The following is a 21,189-nucleotide window of genomic DNA, read 5'->3' as shown; positions in this document are numbered from 1 at the left end:
TTGTGCCTATCGAGCTTGATCAGCCTTGTGGCCGCGACGAATATTGGTATTCGGTTTAATCGCGGCATCGCGCTATCCAAGCTACTTTGGGTCTAGTTTAGTTATGTATTATAAGGAATAACATAATTATGGCCATAAACCACGCAATGAAATCGATCTCAGGGCTTGGCTGGCTGGTCCCTTGGTGCTTAATTGCGCCATCCAGGCTTGGGACCACGCCCAGGCCGGACCCTGCGCGTTCAGTCTCGCACTTTTTAAAACTTTGGTTGAAGAGCAAAAGGGAGTAATAGCTTGGACGTCCTTTGCGATTTGCCACCCGGTGAGCAAAAGTTGCATGGCTCGGTTCAAAATGTGGCCACTGCAACCCCTCGATTGACCCGAGTGCTACCAAGCAGTATCTTGTTTATGAGATATTAAGTCTCGGAATGTCGATTATTACCTATTGAACCAATCCTCGAAAGAATGCGGCCCGTGAGCAGCTTCTATACGGTTGTTTGTTGACATATCCACGGAATGCCGGCAGTAAACACCACAAGAATGCAAGCTCCGCACATATCTCATTACCAGAACCACCAAGCAAACCGGATCCAAGAGCATCGATTGGACTCTCAAAACACATCTAAACACTTAACCAGACTAGCGGGCATTCCAAAATCCACCACAGGGGTTCGTTTGTGCCGGATCAGCCAATAAACACATTCTGGGAGTGGAAGAGTAGTAGCGAAATCAAAACAAAGAGAGAGGAGGTATTTGCGTAGTATAATAATGGCTTTCACGTCGATTCGCCTCCGTCTCGGCTTTGTTCTCTGACGAAACGACACGATACGACACCTACCCGCCATTTCGACAACCCAACCCATCATGGCATCTGCTGGCGGGTCTTATTGGGGAGCCCAGGGCTCCCAATCCCAAGGTTCATCCCAGGGATCTGCACAATCTGTCAATGGGATGTATCAAGCTGGCAATTCGGCTAATGCTGGGACTGCTGGAGCTGCTGGAACAGCTGGTACTGCGGGTACTGGTGGTAGTGCTGGCACTGCTGGCGCTGGCGCTGGTACTGATGCCGGGACCAGCGGAACCAATGGTGCCACTGAAGGCAGTGCAGGCACCGGAGGCACCGCAGGTACTTCAGGCACAGGCACAGGCACTTCAGGCAGCGGATCACAGTACGCTGGATCTACTAGCCAGTCTAACGGACAGGCTGGCACAGGACAGCAAGCCAGTACCAACCAGGTCTCGGGGTCCCAAGCCCAAGGTACAGCACAAGGCACAGGACAAGGCTCCGGACAAGGCTCCGGACAATCGTCCAGCGGAGCGTACTATGGTACTGGCTCAACAGGTAGTACACAGAGCCAAACCAATGGACAAAGCCAGTGGAGCGGCCAGGGACAAACCAGTCAAGGACAGACCGTTCAAGGACAACAAGAGAGCCAGGCGAACACGCAGCCCGCTGCACAGAATAGTAACTGGAACGCCAACTCAAACTCAAATGCACTCAACTCCGGCTCTCAGAGTTCATCACAGTCTGGATACGACGATGGGATGTGGCATGGCAACGAGCAATCAACATCCGGTCAGAACCAGAAGTCGCAAACAAACAAGGACACAAATGCACTCAACCAAGGGTCAACAGAGTCAAAAGACTCGACAGACTCGACAGACTCGAAAGACTCGACGAACTCAGCAAACTCAGCAAACTCAGCAGACTCCAAAGACTCGACAGACTCAACAGACTCGAAAGCCTCAACAGACTCGACCAAGCCTGAAAAAGACCAAATGAACGACGGAAAATGGCATCCCGAGCTCTGGTCTGAGTCCGCTACAGACACAAGTTCCACCACGAAGTCCACCAACTCGCCGTCATCCACGCACTCTGATCTGCCCTCCACTGAATCACCCGCCTTGCCATCCTCCGGCTCCCACAGGCTCTCGCCCGGTGCCGAAGCCGGGATAGCTGTTGGTGTCATGAGCCTGGTCCTGCTCCTGCTGGGCCTGATCTTCTACCGTCTGCACCGCAAGAAGCGAGCCCTGCAGATGGCCGTCCGCAGCGAGAGAAACCTCCCACCCCTCGAGAAGCAAAACCACATGTACAACCTCGCCTCAAACCTCTACACGAAAAGCAGCTTGACTCTAGTCGGAATGTCGGACACCTTCAAGGGCCGCGGCAACAACAGCGACGGCTCCCTCGAGCATCAGCATCAGCATAAACACCCCAGCCACAACTACAACACGAACAGACTGTCCATCCACGACGGTCCTGCGGCCGCCAACGAAAGCACCAGCACCTTCAACTCTGCCATAACGCAACTGCCTCCTCCTGTGCTGCTCACGGGCCAGACGCATCCCGCACTGCGGAGGCCGACATGGAAAGCCCGCAGCCAGCACGCCCTATCCCCCTTCACTGCGACTGCGAGCTACGCCGTCAACAAGGTCAAGGCCCTGCGCCAGAAAGAGCTCTCTCCTGCCCAGAGACGCAGCCTGCAGGCGCACGAGTACGGCTTCTCGGAGGAATTCCTGCACATCCCGCCACCACCGGAGCCTACGCGTCGTCTACCAAGAGTTCTGTCCAAGGTGCAAGAAAACGGATCCCTGACCGTGCGTGCTGTGACGCAGAAGCTCAACCGCTCTCAGACATCGCTTGCTCGATCCCAGCAGCCGCAAGTTGATTACCAGGCCCATGTCCAGGAGCACCCGCAGGCACACATGCAGCCCCCGCCGCCTGCTCAGGTCCAGGAGTACAGTCACTGCCAGTGTGGTGCCCAAATCCCGGTGCAGCCACAGACACAGACGCAGTACCAGGCCTATATTCAACCCCAGGCTCCAGCCCCAGTCCAACCTCAAGCCCAACCCCAAGCTCAACCTCAGCCAGCGCCTCAACCTCAGCCCCAGCCCCAACGTCAAACTGAAAAGGCCAACAATGGACTCTCATCCTGGGGCACGATGAACAGCCTCAACAGCGTCTCCGAATCGAGCGAAGAGCACCGGGAAGGGGATACTAGCTTCCCGTCTCCCTGCGAGATGATCGGTGAAGAGCTTTTCAAGGTTCGCAGTGTATCGTCTGGCACGGTGGCCATGAACAACCCAGCGGCGAACATCAGCGTCGATGCCCTTGCTGGCCGTATCTCAGGTGAAAATGAGCAGCCTGAGCGATCCAAGTCGTCGAAATCGGCCAAATCAGCCAAATCGACCCAATCCCAGTCCCAATCGCAACAGCCCCAACACGCGCGGTCACCACCGCAATCAAAACCGCCATCACCGTCGCTGCCCACTCAACCCTCTCTGGCCGAACAGCCGGCTCAAGCAGAAGTCCCCTCAATCAAGCCGTGGAGCGTGCACGTGTACCGCGTCGACATGCCCTTTGCGGCGCGCAGCACCGGCCATCTCGAAGTCAGCGAGGGAATGATGGTGCGTCTGGACCAGGCATTCGATGACGGATGGGTAAGTCTCAGCAACCAACAAGCAACCACCTAAGCCAACGCTAACAACTCCCCAGGCCCTCTGCACAGTTGCCCAAACCGACCAGCGCGGGCTCATCCCCCGAGCGTGCCTGTCCACATGGCCTCTCAAAGAGCGCCGCAACTACGCCACCAGCGTGAATGACCCTCACATCCGCAACGCCAGTAGTGCTAGTCTTCCTATTTCCCCCGTCGACTCGATCGCGGCCCAGTCCTTCCGATTCTATCGGCAGGCGTCTTCGCGGCCGGGAACGCCCAAGGAAGGAGTGATTTCTCCTACTTCGTCGACGAGGTCTGGTTCTGGCTCTGGCTCTGGCTCATAGGGCTTCAAAAACAGCAAACAACATTTCTTTTGTTATACTTAATCTCCCCTAGTGGGTTCATTTCTGTATAGACCTTTTCTTTTTCTATATTTTATTTTTTATTACTATGGTTTAGTTTCTTTTGTTGGGTTTCTTGGATATACCTTTCAGCTCTATACCGAATTTTATTCTTGCATGTCAGGTTGGATAAGCTGCGTACCGAATACTAACAGAAAGTATTTCTTCCGCTGCTGATCGGGGAGAGAGATAAGATAGTTGCCCACCCCACTGGTTGTACAGTCCCCGGTTGACTGAATACCTGTTCCCCTGTATGATGCGGCATTTACTTCACAATCCCGATTTTGACTAGGTAATAGCGAGCAGAGGAATGTACCAAAGTAAGTACTTCGGGATGTTGCATCGCCAATTCCCATTTACAGATGTCATGGTGGGAGATTGGAATGTATGTAATCTCGCTTGCGCTGGAATGGGGGGTATGGACTGCGGAATGGGCACAGGTGTTCACTTCCAAGGTTACGCCCATCCCTGTCTTCTTTTATCCCTTATTCTACTTTTCAGGGTCTATCGTTGGTAGCTCATAGGAATCCTTTGATCATTGAGGTACGTGGTCGTATTAGACGCCATGCTAAGTGACAAACTATACGTCTAAGGTAACAAGCCAGACAGAACAAACCATATATCCACGCTTACTTATTCATCATCCGCAGTCTCATACACTTCCTCAGACCCGTCTTCCGAGCTATCCGTATTCTCTGGGACGTCCGGGCCCTCTACCTCAGTATCCCCAGAGAACGTTGAGCCCTCATCGGAAGGATAGCAGCCACCAGCACAATCATCCGGACGCATATATCTCGCCAGAAACGCCAGAAACTCCTCGCCAGCCCAGATGTTCTCCTCGGCCGCATTGATGGCCTTTATTGAGTGCCCGAAAGAATAGTTCCGATCAACAAGAAGGGCCAGGATCTCGAGTCCCCATAATGAATTACCAGCTGCTGATATCAAGACTTCCTCTGCCATCTGGTTTTCAAAAAGCCGTATTCCATGATTCAGGAATAGCAACATGACTTCGAAGCCGCAGCCGCTGTTTCCAGCTGCGTTAATGAGCGCCTGTTTAGTAACTGGGATGGGCTCTTTCTTTCTAGTTTGATCATTGAGTAGAAGACGCAGGGCTTTCGCTCCGCATGTCCTATTTCCTGATAGAGCTTTCAGGAGATGCTCTCCAATATGGACCGGAGATATAGGAGGAGACTTATTGATCAACTCAAGCAGCCTCAGAACCGAAGAAGTATCCGTCGATGCAGCAGCTATAATAGTTTCCTCGGTGATATAAACATCAGGCTGCCGGTCCCAGAGTACCTGTAAAACGCCATCTGCATATGAGCCAGGATTTGTGACAGCTGCATGAATGATAGTTTCGGAGATGCGGATCTCCTTGTCACACTCAAGCAGCAATGGAACCACAGTTATACCATGTCCTGGGTTTCCAGCAGCGGCTACCAGGACTGATTCTGTAATGCGGACGCTATGAGCAAGGACGAGATCAAGCATGGCCCGGGTCAGAGGCCTGTCGACGTCACTTGCTGCCGATATTAGGACACCTTCAGTCAGGCGACCCTGGTATTTGACTAGAAGTTCAACCTTTTTCGAGTCATAAATAGCACCGAGCATAGCTTCTTCGGTGACCTGGATATCTGAGCCTTTGAGGGCAAGTATGCAATCCAGAACTTCTTCTTCGCAGTCCCCGTTTCTTGCTCCCGCTTCAATGACCGCGGTGGTAATCGGAGGGTCTTGGTATAAGTCAAGGAGCTTCAGAATCTCATGGCAGTCATCGCTTTCTATTGCTGCGATTAAGATGTTTTCTGTGACGTTGAGGCAATCACCCTGGTGCTGCCTGAAAAGATTCAACATATCTGAACCGTCTATATAATTATGGATGGCTGATATAATGACACCCTCTGTGATTGGAGTGCTGTCCCCAATATGCTTGAGTAGAAGCTTTGTGATGTCTAGAGCTTGTTGCATATTTCCTGCAGCCGCTGCAAGAACAGCTGGCGAAACTGGGATATGGCTATCATATTTCAACAGTTGCTCCATCATTTGGTACCCGTGGTATTCGTTCTCTGCGGCTGCGATGACAACGTCTTCCGTAATAGCGACATTGGTATTTTGCTGCTCAAGGAGGGAAACCAGAGAATCGCCAGATTCAGTGTCCTCGACTGCGGCTTTCAACACAGCTTCTGTGATTATTGTCACATCGCTGTTGTGGTCTTTGGCATATTCAAGTAGAATAGGCATTATTTGTAGACCACATCCTTCGTTCTTTGCTGCCGCTTCCAGCAGTGTGTCTGTGATAACAAAGGCTTGTCCTGAGAAACGGACGTACTCAAGTATGCGCTTTGTGATATCGTGCCCACACACTTCATTTCGTACAGCAACCTCAAAAGCGGAGTGTGGTATTGTGATGTGGTCATTGATCTCGGAACGACCAAGTAAGAGGCCCATCCAACTTGGCTCGAAGCTCTGCGCTGCCAGATCCATCGCGACGTCAATGGCTGCACCGTCTCGATTCTCGTTTAAAAGCAGACATCCAAACTTGAGGCTCGTAGTGTCTAGGTTTTCAGCATCTGCAGCGGTGCTATACTTCCGCGTCAGGGTCGTCAGATGTAACGACGCTATACAGATGGATGCATTAGTCAAGTTATGATTTTGAAAGGATATACTCACGGCTGTCCTGTTTTTCGAGGTACCCCCTAGTCGCATTTAGCCTTATTGGGCTATATTTCCGAGTCAACTTCACACAGCCTGAGCTGGAGGCAGAATTTGCGAGCTGTTTCCCGAATCCTACCTCTTCTCCGAAACGAAATGGTAGTGCTAGTCCTTCATGTTTTGGCTGCGTCGTAGACAGTTGGATCACGCCCTTCTCCGTGAGAATGTTATCCAGGATATCAACAGGCTCACGGAGAACCGTAGCAAAGGCATCGCATGCCGCTCTGTCACATATCTCGAGAAGGCGTACTAATGCTCGAGGTAACTCTGCTGCATAACAGATGGCTCGCTGCTTGGGATCTCTTGGAACGTATATTCGGAGCCAGCGGTAAGGTAGACTGACATGAACTCGGCCCTCATGTCTCACTTCTGCGGATAGATTATCGTCAAGGCTGAAGTGTCGCCGAAAGCCCGTCGCGGTATACACGGTGGCCTCAGAGAAAAGCTGCTCCGCTCTCTCCTTAGGGCTACCGTAGTGTATTGTGCAACTACGTATCACTGTTAGTCACTATACCTCAAATCAAGGAGGCAAGACGCTTACCGGTATAAGAATCCGGCCTTCTCCCGCAACGTATGCGTGAGATCTGCGGATTCCTCCGCGTCGTCCACGGGGAACGTCAACTCTGTGATCTGTCGGGACACATACCGACTTTCAAGCCCCATCGCTGCAATGAATGCTCGTGAACGACAAATCTCCAGCGGTGTCATATCAAGCACTGGGACTTGAGAATCGATTTCGAAGCGCTCATCATCGGCAATTAGGAACGGTTCATCAACAGAGATGTAAGTAATACCCGTATCGCCGTGCCTAACAGGCAAGAATTTGACGAGCTGCAGACGCTCAAGGTCTTTGGCTGTGGGATTAAAACCGCTAAGCTCTTGGATAAGCACGGAGATCTGGCCAGTGGTTTTATCCCCACTCGCTGCCGACGTGATCTCATCAATGTAATCCAGTAAATAGGGCGAATATATACCCAGCCTATACAAAAACAGCGTCTCTAAACCTGAATAGATATGGCGTATTCCATATTGCCATTTTTTGAACGGGGAGGCGCTCCACACGCATTCGTCTGGTGCACACCACGTATCTTCGTCTGGGATGTGGATATACTCGCCGCACTGGAAGTAGTCACTAAGTGAAATGTAAGCCCTGCTCGCACAAAAGGGCCAGGGAAAATTACCGAATCGTGTCGAGGTCGTGTTGGGTGAGAGAGCTCGTCGCCAAATAATTGTAAATATCAACCGGGGAATGCGAATCTCTCACTCAGTTATGCTTGATTCGCGACAGCTCCAAGAGAGATGCTTCCCAGTCCGGGGCTTGTTTGCTGAATACCTTCTGGAAAAGCTTCTTTACCTTGGGATTACGGGAATAATCGTCCAACTGTGCCAAGTCATACTTCGTGGACCATTTCGGTCCATCCCAAATACAATCCGTAATCCTAACAAGTTTATCGTGACCACCCGGCTTGGGAATGTAGACCAGGTCGAGGCGTGATACACGATCCCTAGCAGTTTCAGTAATGAATACAAGATGAGAGTCCACGAACATACCATAATTCCGGAAACAGATCGTCGGCCAGTATGTCATATAATTTGAAGAAGCCACTCTTAGCATGTTCTCTAGGAGATACTTGGGACAACCTGGACAGACTTTCTAACAGATACTCGGCCGTCAAAGTTGTGGTAACTCCGAATCGAGAGAGGAACTTCCAGCTGGCTCTGTTATCTTTTGGCAACGTGGGCGGAATTGAAAGAAACGGGAACTTGTCCTTCAAATAGGCGTCGGACCACATCTCCGTCATACCTGGCCGTCCCAAGAAGGACTTCTCGAGAGGCATCTTGCCACACTCAGTAGGAACAACGGAGGCCTTTATGTATGATATGGTGGCCGGGGATGCGTTGGCTAACTCCTTCTCGTACGTATCCCAATGCATGATCAAGACGCCGATTAAGTTCTCAGGGACACATTCCACAATATGGCGAAGTATATCAGAAGGCTGGCCTGGTAAATCGGATGTTTCTAGCCTTGGGGCCCTTCGGATTGAACATGTCTGCTCGAGCCAGCTTGTCCACGCGGTATCAGATTGGAAATCAGTGGTATAATTAGGGTGTAGGAAGCAAACTCGGAGAGACGGAAGCCGATGGGCTGTCGTGTTGTACAGCTGGATTAGGCGATGGATTCCGCTCATGTCGTATAGATCAGCGGTTTTGAAGTATATGTCGGTGGGATTATGCGACGACGGCTTCACCAGGGCCTTCCCAGCGTCATCGTAGAGGAAGATGCGTTCAGTGTCGATTACGCTCCCGTCAGAAGTGGCGAAAAACATGTATCGAAGATTTTGTACAGACTGGGAAACCCCAGGACCGAAGAAACTCTCGTTCAATGCATAGATGCGCTGGATAACAAAGGACTGCCTTGCACACTTGACGCCTAGTCGTGTGAACAGCTGTTTCTGTATACCGTTCGCTGCATTGGACACCGACACCGTGTCGAGAATTGAATCTGGAATCAAGTTCCTACAAGTGTCGTGAGGAAAGTAGATGTCAGTTTTCTTTGGGCTTTTCAATAGTTCCAGCGTCTTCGTAGGTTCGAAAAGTGATTTCTGATATACGGGAACAAGGCGAAGTGCTTCCACCTCTTTTGCGAAACTGTCGAGAGGAGAGTCTATCCATGAGATTACAAGGGAAGCCACTCTAATGTACCAGTTATCGCCAAAGTGCTGTCCAGATATTGCCTTGCCAAACGGTATGCCAGCGAGATGGAGGCGCAATCGGTGAAGTAACTGATGCGATGAAATAGGTAAAAGGCCGAATGCCTTGAGGACCTCATAGTATTCGCTGTACTGAGTAGAGAGGTAAGTGTTATCTTCTGAGTCGCTGAACAAAGGATCTCCTTTGGAGTCGCAGTGTTCTGGCAGCAAGAATCGAACTTCTTCTAAAGTCTTCAGTGTGGTTTTCACAGTCTTGAAGATACGCAGATGTTTCAAGTCTTTCTTGACGCTCTCGTGGAACCGAGCCCACTGAGGGTGTTTGAGCTCGTCAGCAGGAAGGAATTGAGGCCATGAATATTCAAATTGCTGCATGGAAGACAATGTTCTAAGTGCAGCATAAAACACTTGAGGAAGTTCGCCCAGTAGGTAGTCGTTCCAACGGGAATCCGCCAGGTCCTCTCTGTTATCCTGCACAACAAAGTCGGATTGCATAAGAAATTTTAACCCTTTTCCAGCTTCAGCAAGAGGAAGATATGCATTCACGAAAGGGACTGCAGGTGGTAACCTGCTAGAGAGTGGGAATGCCAGTGTCATTTCGGCCGAATCAGCCAAGCGACGACTTTCTCGGACTGGTAGAATAGGAACTTCCTTTTTGAAGAGAAAAAATTCTTCACTTCTCAACGTTTCGGACCCTTGCTCCAACTTGACAGAAAGCTTGTCGATTGTAGATACCCTTGAAAACGTGGACCGTGTACCCCGGTGCCCGACAGTCACCGTTGTGACTTTACGCAAAAATGCAGTCATGGTGGTTGGGAAGTCCAGAAACTTGTCACCGAGGGTCTGATACTGCTCTGAGTCAATAAGAAAGAGAGTGATCTGTGTCCGTACAGGACCAGGAAGCAACTCGTGTTCCTCGTTGATGGGGGATATCATCCCCAGGCCATTCTGTCCCTCTCGGTGCTGCAGCGAGAAACAAAAAGGACCAGACTGGATCTGGACTTTCCAGGCAACGTGGAACAACGACTTGAAACCGATGCCTTTCTCACCGATCTGCTCTGTCTTAGTCCTCTTTCCTGCGCTGCATAACGCTCGCACATGGCTTTCTTCGAACCCATCCTCGTTAGATTGGACGAGAATGCGACCCGGTTCGAAATCAAACCTCAGGGAAGGAGTTTCCTTTTGGGAATTTGCCCAGTCATATGAGCAGTCGTCAGCATTTTGGATAAGTTCGTAAAAAAACCGTGTGTCGCTGGTGCGCGCTTTGGCTGCTGCCCCCAGCACATGGGCGCCTAGGACATCGCCGAGTGCCTTTTCTCGCGGATTATCACCCAAAAAGCCACCGGATTGAGAATTAATTTCGGAGATAATCTCTCGAGCGCGGTCTCGAGTTATTTCTGCCATATTTGATGTTTTTCAACTCTGTTTATGAGCAAAGAGTCGATGTTCCTTTCACATCGGGGGTACCCCTTTCATCCAGTTAGCGCTGGGACTTTTGATCAGGTTCGCTCCCTGTTCATTTTACGACCGACCCTCTTGTGCTGGGTAAGCGCCCCCAATGGTTGCTTCCATTGCTGCGACCAGGGATTCGACAGGGATTCGGAGCCTAGAAAGGCAAGTCCCGTGCTAACCGCTGCCCTAACAGGCGCCATTGCCTCATGACCGAACACAAGAACAGAGCACCTGGTCACCTATTCGACCCATCGTCCCCTGGACTTTTCAACCTGGTAACCGTGAGAATCATTCCCTTGTCCAAGTGTAACGGACCACGATGGATATATTCGAACTGCACCTGGGCGGCAGGTCCGTCGCGGAACTCATGCAGAATGACAGCGGCATCCAATGATGCGATCGACGCACGACCAGGATCTGAAACAATCTAATAGGATTGGCATAAAAAAGCAAACAACAATAGAGGGCCATCGCCACGGGTCGTTTCCCCCGCTCAATCCGGTCCCAGGGGCATGGTTCGTGATACAAACGGAGCCCAATAAGGTAGCCGTAGTTTTACTTGTATTGGACTACGATTAAAGTCGACTGTCTCTTTGAAGGAGCGGTATGTATTATTGGCACGTAGTCTTCGAACTCTCCTTCAAACACGTCACGCCAGCACGAACAGCTACCGCCGCAGGGCGTAGGAATGATAAAGGCGACAATACCAATGGCCACCCTCCAGATCAGGGCCGGCGGCAAGAAACAACCAATACCATAAGAATCAGATGAGCCGGACCCTAATGGCCAATGGATTAAAATAGATTTGATATGGGAGTGGCAGACGAGGTTGCCGATCAGCGTACATCAAAATGGGCCCTGTATTTCCGCCTGTCTTGTTATATTCTCGCCCTTTACCCCCAGCGCTACATTATTCTCCTAGATACCATTGAAATGGCCCTAGGAACGATCAGAAGGCCTGTACCCGCTAGAGTGCTTTGCTTTGTTATTTAATATTACTTCCGCCTGTCACACCGATTTCTTTTGACTCTTTTGACAAGGAAGCGTCAATGCCCTTGTTGTGATATGTGCTATCTAGTTATTTAATCTCTGAAGGCAACCCACGAATCCCCTCAATCTCATGTCTCTCAAAGTGCATATCAAAGTATTCAGCCAGTGCGTGGACTCTATCTTCTTCCATCTTGAACGTCTCCATAACTTCAGTCTCCCCACGAAGCACCCTCTTGACTTCTCTCCCAGCTAGAATATAAAGCCCAACCGGTTTAAGAGTCTGCTCATCCAGGATGACCCGCCGAAAAGCCAACTTCTGCGTAAACGGCATTTCCGGACTCGTACTCGTAAAATAGCTCATCATGGCGAAATCCGCGGGCAGGAATTCAGCCTCTGTGAACGAGTATTGCGGAATCCACGCGCTTTCGGGGTTGCTGCGGGCGCAGTAGACCCAGACCTTCTGTGTCTGGTCCACGAATTCGGCCAGAGGCGCCTTGTTCAGGGAAACCTCCTCCGGCGGGATTGATGTTGCTGAGACGTTCTCCTGCAATGGCAATGGACTGGTAGGATTGTTGCGGCCGAAACCAACATCAACCTATTTCGTGTTATTTTCATATATCATTTATTCTGCTGCGTGGTTATTAAAGACATACCAAATATCTTTGACCAGCTATAGTCGCGATAAGCACCATATGGCTCCTGAATTATGTAAGTGAACGAGCCCTCTCACATTTCCAGCACCACCAGGTGCATACCTACAGGCATATATAACCCTCATCGGCTGAATTCCCTGTAGTGACTGCGCGACTGACGCGCCCCCCTGCCGGATAGACCTGATAACCCAGGGAACGCAAAACCGTGTAAAAGAGATTGGTATTTTCCATGCAATAGCCATCGCGACGGCGGACGACCAGCTTCTCAAAGACACAGGTAGGATCGACGGAAATGGAATGGTGCTTCGAGTAATGCAGGGCCGAGTTTCCCCATGGGATAGAGGCCAGGTGGAGTCGTTGTAGGTCCGTCAGAGCCGCTAGTGGATTCTGCTTCACGGAATCTTTAAGATGCTCGACGCGGGAAGAATCATTTTGCGAAGCAGCGGTGTTGTGATCATATTTAACGCGCTGGAGATATACGTCTAATTGGTTCGTGGACAGAGTGGGAGGGCTGGCAGGCATGGTGGACAGTATATTGAAATATATCAGCGAAATGCAGCCTGCCCCAACCCGGGGCTCTACGCTGGCTTTATACCTGGACAACAAACTAAGCATGCATGTTTCCTCACCATTGTTGTTGTGCATTTGAGCAACCTTGATACGCGGAGATCCGCCAATGCGATGCAGCCAGTGGATAGAGATCTTTGTTACTCCGACCAACCAACTCGATTCCCAAGAAAGGACACGTCATAATTTGCAGGGGTCTGCACCTTTGGAACTCCGAGTTTCTGCTGCTATTGTAACAGAATATTGTAATAAGGGCTGGGATTGAAATATCCGAGTAAAACATCCCAGCCATCTGATTGTGCTACCAGTCCACGCGCTCTCCCTGATAATTAAAGAATCCGCCAGAGGTAGTTGGCTTCTCCGCTGCATCAATCTGGAATGTTGTTAATCATCCTATACTTGCAATAATAGCAGCATTTGCACGTACCTGCTTTGCGATACCACACACGGTCTCGTCAATGGTTACTGGCGCCACATCGAGCCCAAGAAACTGTACAGCACGAGCACCCATGTCTGTCTGGACCAGCCTGAAATGCCGCGAATGTGAGTATTCCATTATGCAAAGAATAGGGTGGATAATTATGCCTACCCTGGATCAAATGACAACGCAATCAAATGCTCATTCTCCGCGTGGATCTTTCTGACCAGGTAATTCCCCGCCGCTTTTGAAATTCCATACGCAACAGTCATTGATGAATTCTGTCCAATCCCTCCGATACTTGCCAGCTGAGTAGATATATAGACAAATTTTGGTCTCCTCGCTTTCTGCAGCAAGGGTGCCATGGTTTGAAACAGCCTTAGAGGGCCCATGGCATTCACTTCAAAGTGAGTATACATATCCGACTCGTCCACTTCCAGTACAGGTCCCCACGAGTTACAGATTCCCGCATTGGCAATTACAATGTCAATATGATTGATAGGGTGGTTTATCTGGATTTCGGATGCGGCATGGGCAGCACTTGCGGCGCTGTTGGCGTCAAGTGACACAATGATTAGATGCGATCCACCGCCCCTGCTCAAGGTATGAAGCTGTTTCGCTTGCTCAGAAGGAGCGTCTCGCACGGCTGCGATAACCGTAGTGTTTGGACAGGAGAGGTAATATGTCACAAACCCTTTCCCGATGCCTGGAGTCCAAATTAGCCTCAAAGACTATCCTATGAACATATATCACATACCTCGGTTGGCTCCAGTAATAAGTACAACCTTGCTCATCTCGATTGTGCTGCAACTCGGACGTTCTTGGGGGGTACTCTCCTGCTGCCAGAGGGCCTCGGTATTTATATTACGCATATCAACTATTCCGAATAGTAAACACGCCGTTGTGATCTAACCCAATTGTTACTCTTCCCGATGATTAAGCGGCGAGACACGGAAATCCGAGTGAATTGGGTGAGTGTGGAGTATGATAGTCTTCATCACGGAATCTTTTCAATGGATGCTATGATGATCACGGAAATGCCGGCAGAAAAGCCACCGTATCTGTTCCACTTTGTATATAGTTAACCTGCTGGTCTGCCGCTTACTCATCGGTCACAATCGGATTCAGCTCGGCCATGTGTGAATCGATTTCTATATAAATACCCCCTGGTCCATCATCAGAAGATTTTGAAATAAAATCTATACATCTAAAGTTCATCCGTTAACATGACCAAACACACTGTCGTGGTTATCGGTGCCACCGGCTCTCAGGCAGGCCTTTCCACCTCCCACTTCTACTATACGAGTCACTAACCTTTAAACAGGGCGGATCCGTCGTAGAAGAGCTTCTTCAACACCCTGACCTCTACCATATCCGCGCATTAACCCGGGACCCTTCCAAACCCGCCGCAACAGCACTGACAGCACGCGGCGTTGAAGTCCAGTACGCAGACCTGGATGACACCCGAGAAGCCCTCGCCGCAGCCTTTACCGGTGCACACGTTATCTATGCACTGACCGACTTCTGGCAGAAGCAGTCATCCTCTGCTGAAATCGAGCAGGGCAAGACCATCGCCGATGCTGCAGCCGCAACTCCAACACTGCAGCACTTCATATGGAGCGCATTGCCAGACCCGGTTGCCTTGTCCGGAGGAGAATTCCTCAACGTACACCACTGGAAGGGTAAGAGCTTGGTTACTGAGTATATTGAGACCCGTAAACCAGATTTGTGGGAAAGGACCACGACCATTCTTTTCCCGAATTACTTTGAGAATTGTCTGACCATTCCTGACCGGTATCTGCCTACCAAGGTAAGGCTTCCTTTATAGGGTCTGCTAGACACTCATTGCTAATATCTTGGTTAGGATGGTGCAGGAAGATATACGCTTAGATTCCCACACAGCCCCAAGACGGTCATGCCGAATGTTGCCATCGCTGATACGGGCAAGCTGGTCCACATAATCCTCGAAGCTGGTCCAGTCTACCTCACAAAAACAATCGCGTTCTGGGCCCAAGCCTTGTCGGAGGCCGAGAAACTGGCTGAGCTGGGAAATCGTATGCTCATCTATTTTAGCTATACTGTTAGTTGTTTAATTGTGCTAATCCTGGCCAGACTACAATGTCCCGACCCGTTATGTCCCAGCGAGCGCGAGCGAGTTCCAAGAGATCCTCATGACACAGAACCGCATGTCCGAGGAGATTGCGTTAGACTTCACCGAGCAACTGATGATCTTCGAAAAGTGTGGAAACGTCTACGCAAGAGACGAATTTGTGCAAGCACGGGAGGTAAGTCACCACTTTGTATTCGTTGAGCATCGGACACAGCAAGTTGACAAGGTTTTAATATTAGATCCCTGGCCTGAGTCTTCAGACTTGGTCCGAATTTATTTGCAAGCATAAGTTGCTGGATCAGGCGTAATGGAATCCGAGTGTAGCGGGATACTAGATAGAGCTGATGTCCCGTTGGGGAAATTATGCCAAGACCGGAAGTCCGAGAGGGTTACCGATTCCTCAGCTAATAGTTACCAGTCTCTTCATTGGTTCTCGCTTTCTTTCTGTTAAGCCTGGGTAGTATTGGTACCTGAGCCTGCTATTAAGGAATGATGGGCCGGACCGCAGTATACATGCAAAGTTAACATCTTATTATAAGAAAATAGACCCATAATGCTCCCTCGGATCGAACTCTTCTAGGGAAGACATCCCCGCCATCCAATCGCTGTCCGGCGTAAGGAAATACAAGCTATCCAAACTGAGACTCCCATATTCATCCCCGATCCCCTCCATGAGTGTAGGATCATTCGAAAACTCTAAAGAGTCATTCTGCGAAGGCGTATATACCGACTGGACGAGGTTATCAACCGGTATCTGGGTTGCACTACTGGTAGGATCTGCCGATGCCTCAACTGGGCGTTTTGATACCGCGACGCTTTCCACGTATTGTCTGGCCATGTGCGAAAAGCCAGAGAGATACGAGGATTTCAGTGCCCCGTTCGAGGCGTAGTCGAGTTGACTGAAGTGGCCGGTGATGATATCTAGGAGGGTCAGATGGCCGCGAATGTCCGGGTCATTTGGATGGTGGACCACAAAATCAAATAAGATGAACAGCGCGGAGAGGGGTATAATTGCAAGAATGCTGCAGGTAAATTAGTTATGTCTCATCTGGCTTCGAGGTACGTACAAAACTGGAGTATATGGCTCTACGTCGATGTAGCGCGTTAGGTTGATGATTTCCCTTGCGGTATTGAGCAGTGTCCGCATGGCGTTCTCGCTTCGTCCGATGTCTCGGCTGACGTGGAGTGTTAGTCGTTCGAGTGCGATGATTACATGGTAATAGTAATAGTGTGTTCGTAGTGCAATCTCCTTCGATGCACCGTCCATTAGGCGACGCCGTTGGAGAGGCTCTTTCGGTCGGAAATCTATCGGGATAGACAGCCGCCATTCCTCAAGCAGTGTATGGACGTGGTCAATAGCGGTCATGGTTGTATCATCCGGCTGCATCGAGGCAGATATCGAAAACAGAGAAGCGTAAGCAACGGACAATATCCGGCCGAAGCGAACAGACGAGACGAGCCAGTTATAGTCTGCAACAACTGATTCCGGCGTATCTGGGATCGGGCACCCGATGTCATTATCCGCAATTACCTATCTTTGTTAGAACTGTCAATCTGGTAAGGATAACGTACGGAGCTGCTCCTCGCTTGGAAGCAGTATCGCTTTTCAAGGTGATATATCACCCAGAACGCTCGGTGACACAGTGTCGCGTCCTCGGTAACAAATGACTTGTGATAGCGAAGTGCGAGTACCATTCGAGCAGCTTCGCCTAGTAAATTCTGATCCAGCTGAAGGCTAAACGTATTTGTTGCGAAAATAGCCTACAAATTAGCTTGCATCCACGCCGCGAGGGAGAACACACCATTGCGGTTAATGCCTGTCACGATTAGTAGATATACCAGACCATCGTGGCTAACTCACTTGAAGATTGGGCAGTGACTCTGCTGTCATCAAAATACGGTCTAACCGGGTAAGAGCAGTTTGAAAGAGTTTCCACGCGTGGCTATCTTCGGGGATAAACGAGCTATATCCATTATATTGGCAGCCGAGGGCCATCACTGCGTAGTATAGTGCACAAAACGCGTAGTCTTCTTCTAGCACCTGAAGCAGGTTTGCACTTGAAGCTTTCGCTTCAAATGACTGCCGATCAAGAAACGGGTATATCGGATGCAGGACCTCAAAGTAGCCTATACATGTTAGAAAGGTAGGCGATAGATGAGAGTAGCTCACGTTGTATATGCGATGCAGCCTCTGGATAGATCACTAATTCTGGTTGAACGCTGGCCAGACTATATAGCGAGATGTCCTTGCCAGGTCTTGAAAGTAACCGCGTTCTGATTGATTTGTCAATCTGCTGGATCAGGTCCCTGACCTGGGTGTGACCGAGTCGCTTCACCAACGAGTCAACTCGCTTCTCAGAAAAGAAGGCAAGGCCAGAGCTGGGCACTACTCATAGTAAGTAGCGAACAATATCCCTGAGATCAGTATAGCCCGTACCTCGATCATCGTGGACCTTGGCAGTTAGCAAACGAAGCTAATGGCATCGGAGAACTCACCTTGAGAATGGAGAACTCATCATAGAAAACTGCACTCTCTGACGGATTTCGAACCAACCGATCAATGAATAGATCTGATGACGGCCTGTACTCTGCGCCAGATCCCTCTTTGGGCGTTGGATCTGCAACCGGTTAACAGTGCCATGGGTACCACTATCCAGCATGGAGCGCACCCTTCACGCGGATTCGGCGCTTTAGATTACTAAACTGGCACACCTCATTGCGTTTCTAATGAGGGTCAGCATGGAAACAGATCGATCCAGGTGTCACTTACTATGCAGCGGGTGCACGCAGCTCCAGGGGTGGGCGAGACTGAATAGTGAGCACAGGACAGTAATACGCGTAAATATATAGCATAATAAATTTACACACCTATACAGCGGACCTTCCGGTTCCGGCACTGGTCGCAGGACTTGTTGAGTCTCGGGGCCTGCATCGTGTGCTGTGGATCTTGTCTCGGTCTCGGTGCTCGGAGCTTCACTGAAAGAGATCTGGGAATGCACAACATGCATAGTGAGTCAGCGACCTTTAGATTTGGTTTATGCACTACATAATGAAGGGCATCCTTCCACCCTAATAGTAAACGAAGACATGAATGTCAGTTATTTGCATTACTCTTACAGATCCCGGATCGCGTGATATTTTATCATATGAGGTATGTCGGATCCCTGCCATTCAATATCATTCTTTACCTATCAGCACCGCCTTCGTACGAGTTCTTCGCCGGGAGATTCCACTATTCGGGTTGCAGAAGCGACAGTATTAAATAGCACTACAAAAATTTATACCGTATAAGTATAAGGCCAGTATCGCTAATCTACCAATTTATTTATTCATGGCTGCGATACAACTGTGGTCGATATAGGGAATTCAGTGACATATATTTCCACCATGCCACCCAGGGTAGTACGGCCAGAACGTCGAAATAATCTTCGAATAGAGTAAGATCTCCATATTGGCATACTTGTTTCCGATTAATTTCAGTGACAATAGACTGCATAGATTGCCAGCCTTGACTCCATATAGTAAATGCTCCAATCGGCGCACACAAGAAAGCGACAGGGTCGAGATCACTGTTCGGGCCAGCATCGTAAGGTCGGATTTTCCGAGTGAGACAGGGATTATGGATCGGGGGAATACTCGGAATTAAAGTCAAACCCAATATGCACGAGCAAAGGTCGATGGTTGGTCCAGCGAGTCAGCACTCAGCAGCAGGGATGCAGGGGGGTTGCAGCACCAGTCGGGCAAATATTCAAAAGGAGTCTGGATCCCCCACTTGCGTTGCTGAGTTTAACCGGTGACTGTCGCTCCTTTCTTTTTCTTCTATGTCACTCGTTTACTTCTACTTCTAAGGCCGTTGCCATTGCTCTTTCGTAAACAGGCTCCCATGGCGGACCGTCAAGAGGCCAACGAGGTTGGCGAGCACTTCCACAGCGTCCCTGGCACGGAGATTCTGTTCGATGATGTGTCCAAGCATGGGGCCATCGCCGATCGGCTTCACCAGTTGAAGCACCGCACCAAGGGCGACTCGCGCATGCTGCTTGTGCCGCAGCCGTCTGTGAACGACCCGAATGATCCGTTGAGATGGCCGGCGTGGAAGAAGCATTTGACGTTTTTCAATGCCTGCTGGTATGCGTTCATGGGCGCAATTACAGGCCCGATCATGGCAGCTGGTTCGTTTACACAATGATACCTACTGGACCGTTCTGACTATCGCAGGAATGGAGGAACTGTCCGGGACTTTTGGGAAGACACTGCAGACACTGACCTACGCGAATGGAGCGTGCCTGATCAACCAGGGCGTGTGGAACTGTGTCTGGATGCCCTTCGCCGTCAAGTATGGCCGGCGTCCGATATACCTGTTCTCGAATGTGCTGATGGGCATCGCCTGTATCTGGCTCGCCATCGCATCCAACAAGACCTACCTCGTCTTCATCGTCGGGCGTGCCTTTCTCGGAGCCTTCCAGGCACCGATTGAATCAATTGTCCCCTCGACCGTGACGGATATCTTCTTCCTACACAACCGGGGGGAGCTCGTGGCTATCTACGGTCTCGCCGTGCTGGGAGGCAACGAGCTCGGCCCCATGTTCTCTGGGCTGATCGTGCAAGCCCTCGGGATGAGCTGGGCGTTCTGGATCGTGGCGATATTCGTCTTCGTCAATGCGATCTGCATGGTGTTTCTCATGCCCGAGACCAAATACACTGGTTCGCGCCCGAACCCCTTCGCCTCCGCTCCATCGACCGCAGACGGCGAGCAAAAGGAGCACGTCCTCATCGAGGAATCCAGCCCCATCCCCAAGAAGACGTTCCTCGAGGAGCTCAAATTCTGGAGCTCAGGCGATCCCAACGTCAATCTCACCCACATCTTCCTGCGACCGTTCGTGCTACTCGCCTATCCCACCGTCGTCTGGTCTTGCTTCGTCTACGGCCTTGCCCTCAGCTGGAACGTGATACTCGGCGCCATCGTGGCCCAACTCTTCAGCCCACCCCCTTACAACTTCAACCCGAGAGCGCAAGGCCTGTTCTTCCTCTCGCCCTTCGTGGGGTCCTTATTCGGGGTCTTCTTCTCCGGCCCCGTCAGTGACTGGATAGCGAACTACTTCACAAAGCGCAACCGCGGGATCCGCGAGCCGGAAATGCGTCTGCCAACGTGTCTACTCGCTGCAGTCTTCACCTTCTTCGGGGCGCTGTGGTTCGCGCTCTCGTACCAGCACCAGATGCACTGGGCCATGCCGGTGGTGGGGGCCGGGATCCTGTCGGTGGGGAGCCAGATGGGGACGACGCTGGGGATGAACTATGCATTGGACTGTCATAAGGAGGTAAGTCTCCAACGATTCTCTCCTTCTCTTGTCGTACTTAGTGTACTACGTCCGCGAGTCATTTGGCGTGCCATGCTAACTGATGATTCGCTCAGCTCTCCGTCGAGGTGATGATCACCATTGCAGCGCTGAAATCCTGCATCGCGTGGATTTGGACGTGGGTGATCAATGACTTTATTGACGCCAGCGGGCTGCTGTCGGTGTTTATGACTGTGGCTACGATTAATGTGGTTATCTACCTGTTCTACCTGCCCTTCTACCTCAAGGGCAAGGAGATGCGGATCTGGCTGCACAACAAGAATTTCCTCCAGACAGCTGGACTCATGTAGGTTGAGTGAGGCATAAACCGGGGGGAGAGGTAATTCGGTCGGGAGATTTGGGTGGGAGGTTACTCGAACTGGACAGTCAATACTGTAAATCAAATCTCCAATA

The 21,189-nt window shown here is 50.5% G+C and overlaps 8 protein-coding genes across 8 annotated transcripts; 3 read left to right on the top strand and 5 right to left on the bottom strand.

The window, feature by feature from the left end:
- Positions 1-861: 861 nt before the first annotated feature.
- Positions 862-3,778, top strand: APUU_12299A (uncharacterized protein; the record flags this gene model as incomplete). Its single annotated transcript, XM_041698484.1, has 2 exons — positions 862-3,438; positions 3,494-3,778. 2 exons carry the CDS (start codon positions 862-864, stop codon positions 3,776-3,778), a joined length of 2,862 nt encoding a protein of 953 aa, XP_041551665.1.
- A 690-nt stretch (positions 3,779-4,468) lies between these two features.
- APUU_12298S (uncharacterized protein) lies at positions 4,469-10,656 on the bottom strand (the record flags this gene model as incomplete). Its single annotated transcript, XM_041698483.1, has 5 exons — positions 4,469-6,450; positions 6,503-7,032; positions 7,086-7,676; positions 7,942-8,049; positions 8,096-10,656. The coding sequence occupies 5 exons, from the start codon at positions 10,654-10,656 to the stop codon at positions 4,469-4,471; spliced, it is 5,772 nt and encodes a 1,923-aa protein (XP_041551664.1).
- Positions 10,657-11,782: 1,126 nt separating this feature from the next.
- NAT1_1 (arylamine N-acetyltransferase family protein) lies at positions 11,783-12,869 on the bottom strand (the record flags this gene model as incomplete). Its single annotated transcript, XM_041698482.1, has 3 exons — positions 11,783-12,289; positions 12,348-12,393; positions 12,454-12,869. The coding sequence occupies 3 exons, from the start codon at positions 12,867-12,869 to the stop codon at positions 11,783-11,785; spliced, it is 969 nt and encodes a 322-aa protein (XP_041551663.1).
- Positions 12,870-13,215: 346 nt separating this feature from the next.
- Positions 13,216-14,126, bottom strand: APUU_12296S (SDR family oxidoreductase; the record flags this gene model as incomplete). Its single annotated transcript, XM_041698481.1, has 4 exons — positions 13,216-13,287; positions 13,342-13,441; positions 13,504-14,038; positions 14,090-14,126. The coding sequence occupies 4 exons, from the start codon at positions 14,124-14,126 to the stop codon at positions 13,216-13,218; spliced, it is 744 nt and encodes a 247-aa protein (XP_041551662.1).
- A 432-nt stretch (positions 14,127-14,558) lies between these two features.
- Positions 14,559-15,750, top strand: APUU_12295A (NmrA/HSCARG family protein; the record flags this gene model as incomplete). Its single annotated transcript, XM_041698480.1, has 5 exons — positions 14,559-14,579; positions 14,657-15,142; positions 15,197-15,386; positions 15,445-15,617; positions 15,682-15,750. 5 exons carry the CDS (start codon positions 14,559-14,561, stop codon positions 15,748-15,750), a joined length of 939 nt encoding a protein of 312 aa, XP_041551661.1.
- Positions 15,751-15,974: 224 nt separating this feature from the next.
- On the bottom strand, positions 15,975-16,829 carry APUU_12294S (fungal specific transcription factor domain-containing protein; the record flags this gene model as incomplete). The annotated part of the gene is made up of 2 exons (XM_041698479.1): positions 15,975-16,464; positions 16,510-16,829. 2 exons carry the CDS (start codon positions 16,827-16,829, stop codon positions 15,975-15,977), a joined length of 810 nt encoding a protein of 269 aa, XP_041551660.1.
- A 465-nt stretch (positions 16,830-17,294) lies between these two features.
- APUU_12293S (Zn(II)2Cys6 transcription factor) lies at positions 17,295-18,374 on the bottom strand (the record flags this gene model as incomplete). Its single annotated transcript, XM_041698478.1, has 7 exons — positions 17,295-17,569; positions 17,613-17,828; positions 17,880-17,895; positions 17,939-18,060; positions 18,112-18,166; positions 18,213-18,250; positions 18,311-18,374. 7 exons carry the CDS (start codon positions 18,372-18,374, stop codon positions 17,295-17,297), a joined length of 786 nt encoding a protein of 261 aa, XP_041551659.1.
- Positions 18,375-19,325: 951 nt separating this feature from the next.
- On the top strand, positions 19,326-21,086 carry APUU_12292A (uncharacterized protein; the record flags this gene model as incomplete). The annotated part of the gene is made up of 3 exons (XM_041698477.1): positions 19,326-19,611; positions 19,658-20,757; positions 20,853-21,086. The coding sequence occupies 3 exons, from the start codon at positions 19,326-19,328 to the stop codon at positions 21,084-21,086; spliced, it is 1,620 nt and encodes a 539-aa protein (XP_041551658.1).
- Positions 21,087-21,189: the final 103 nt, after the last annotated feature.

Source organism: Aspergillus puulaauensis, chromosome 1 (genome assembly GCF_016861865.1).
Source record: "Aspergillus puulaauensis MK2 DNA, chromosome 1, nearly complete sequence".
NCBI lineage: Eukaryota > Fungi > Ascomycota > Eurotiomycetes > Eurotiales > Aspergillaceae > Aspergillus > Aspergillus puulaauensis.
Note: the sequence above shows the minus strand (reverse complement) of the source record. Positions and strands in the feature narration are given on the sequence as shown.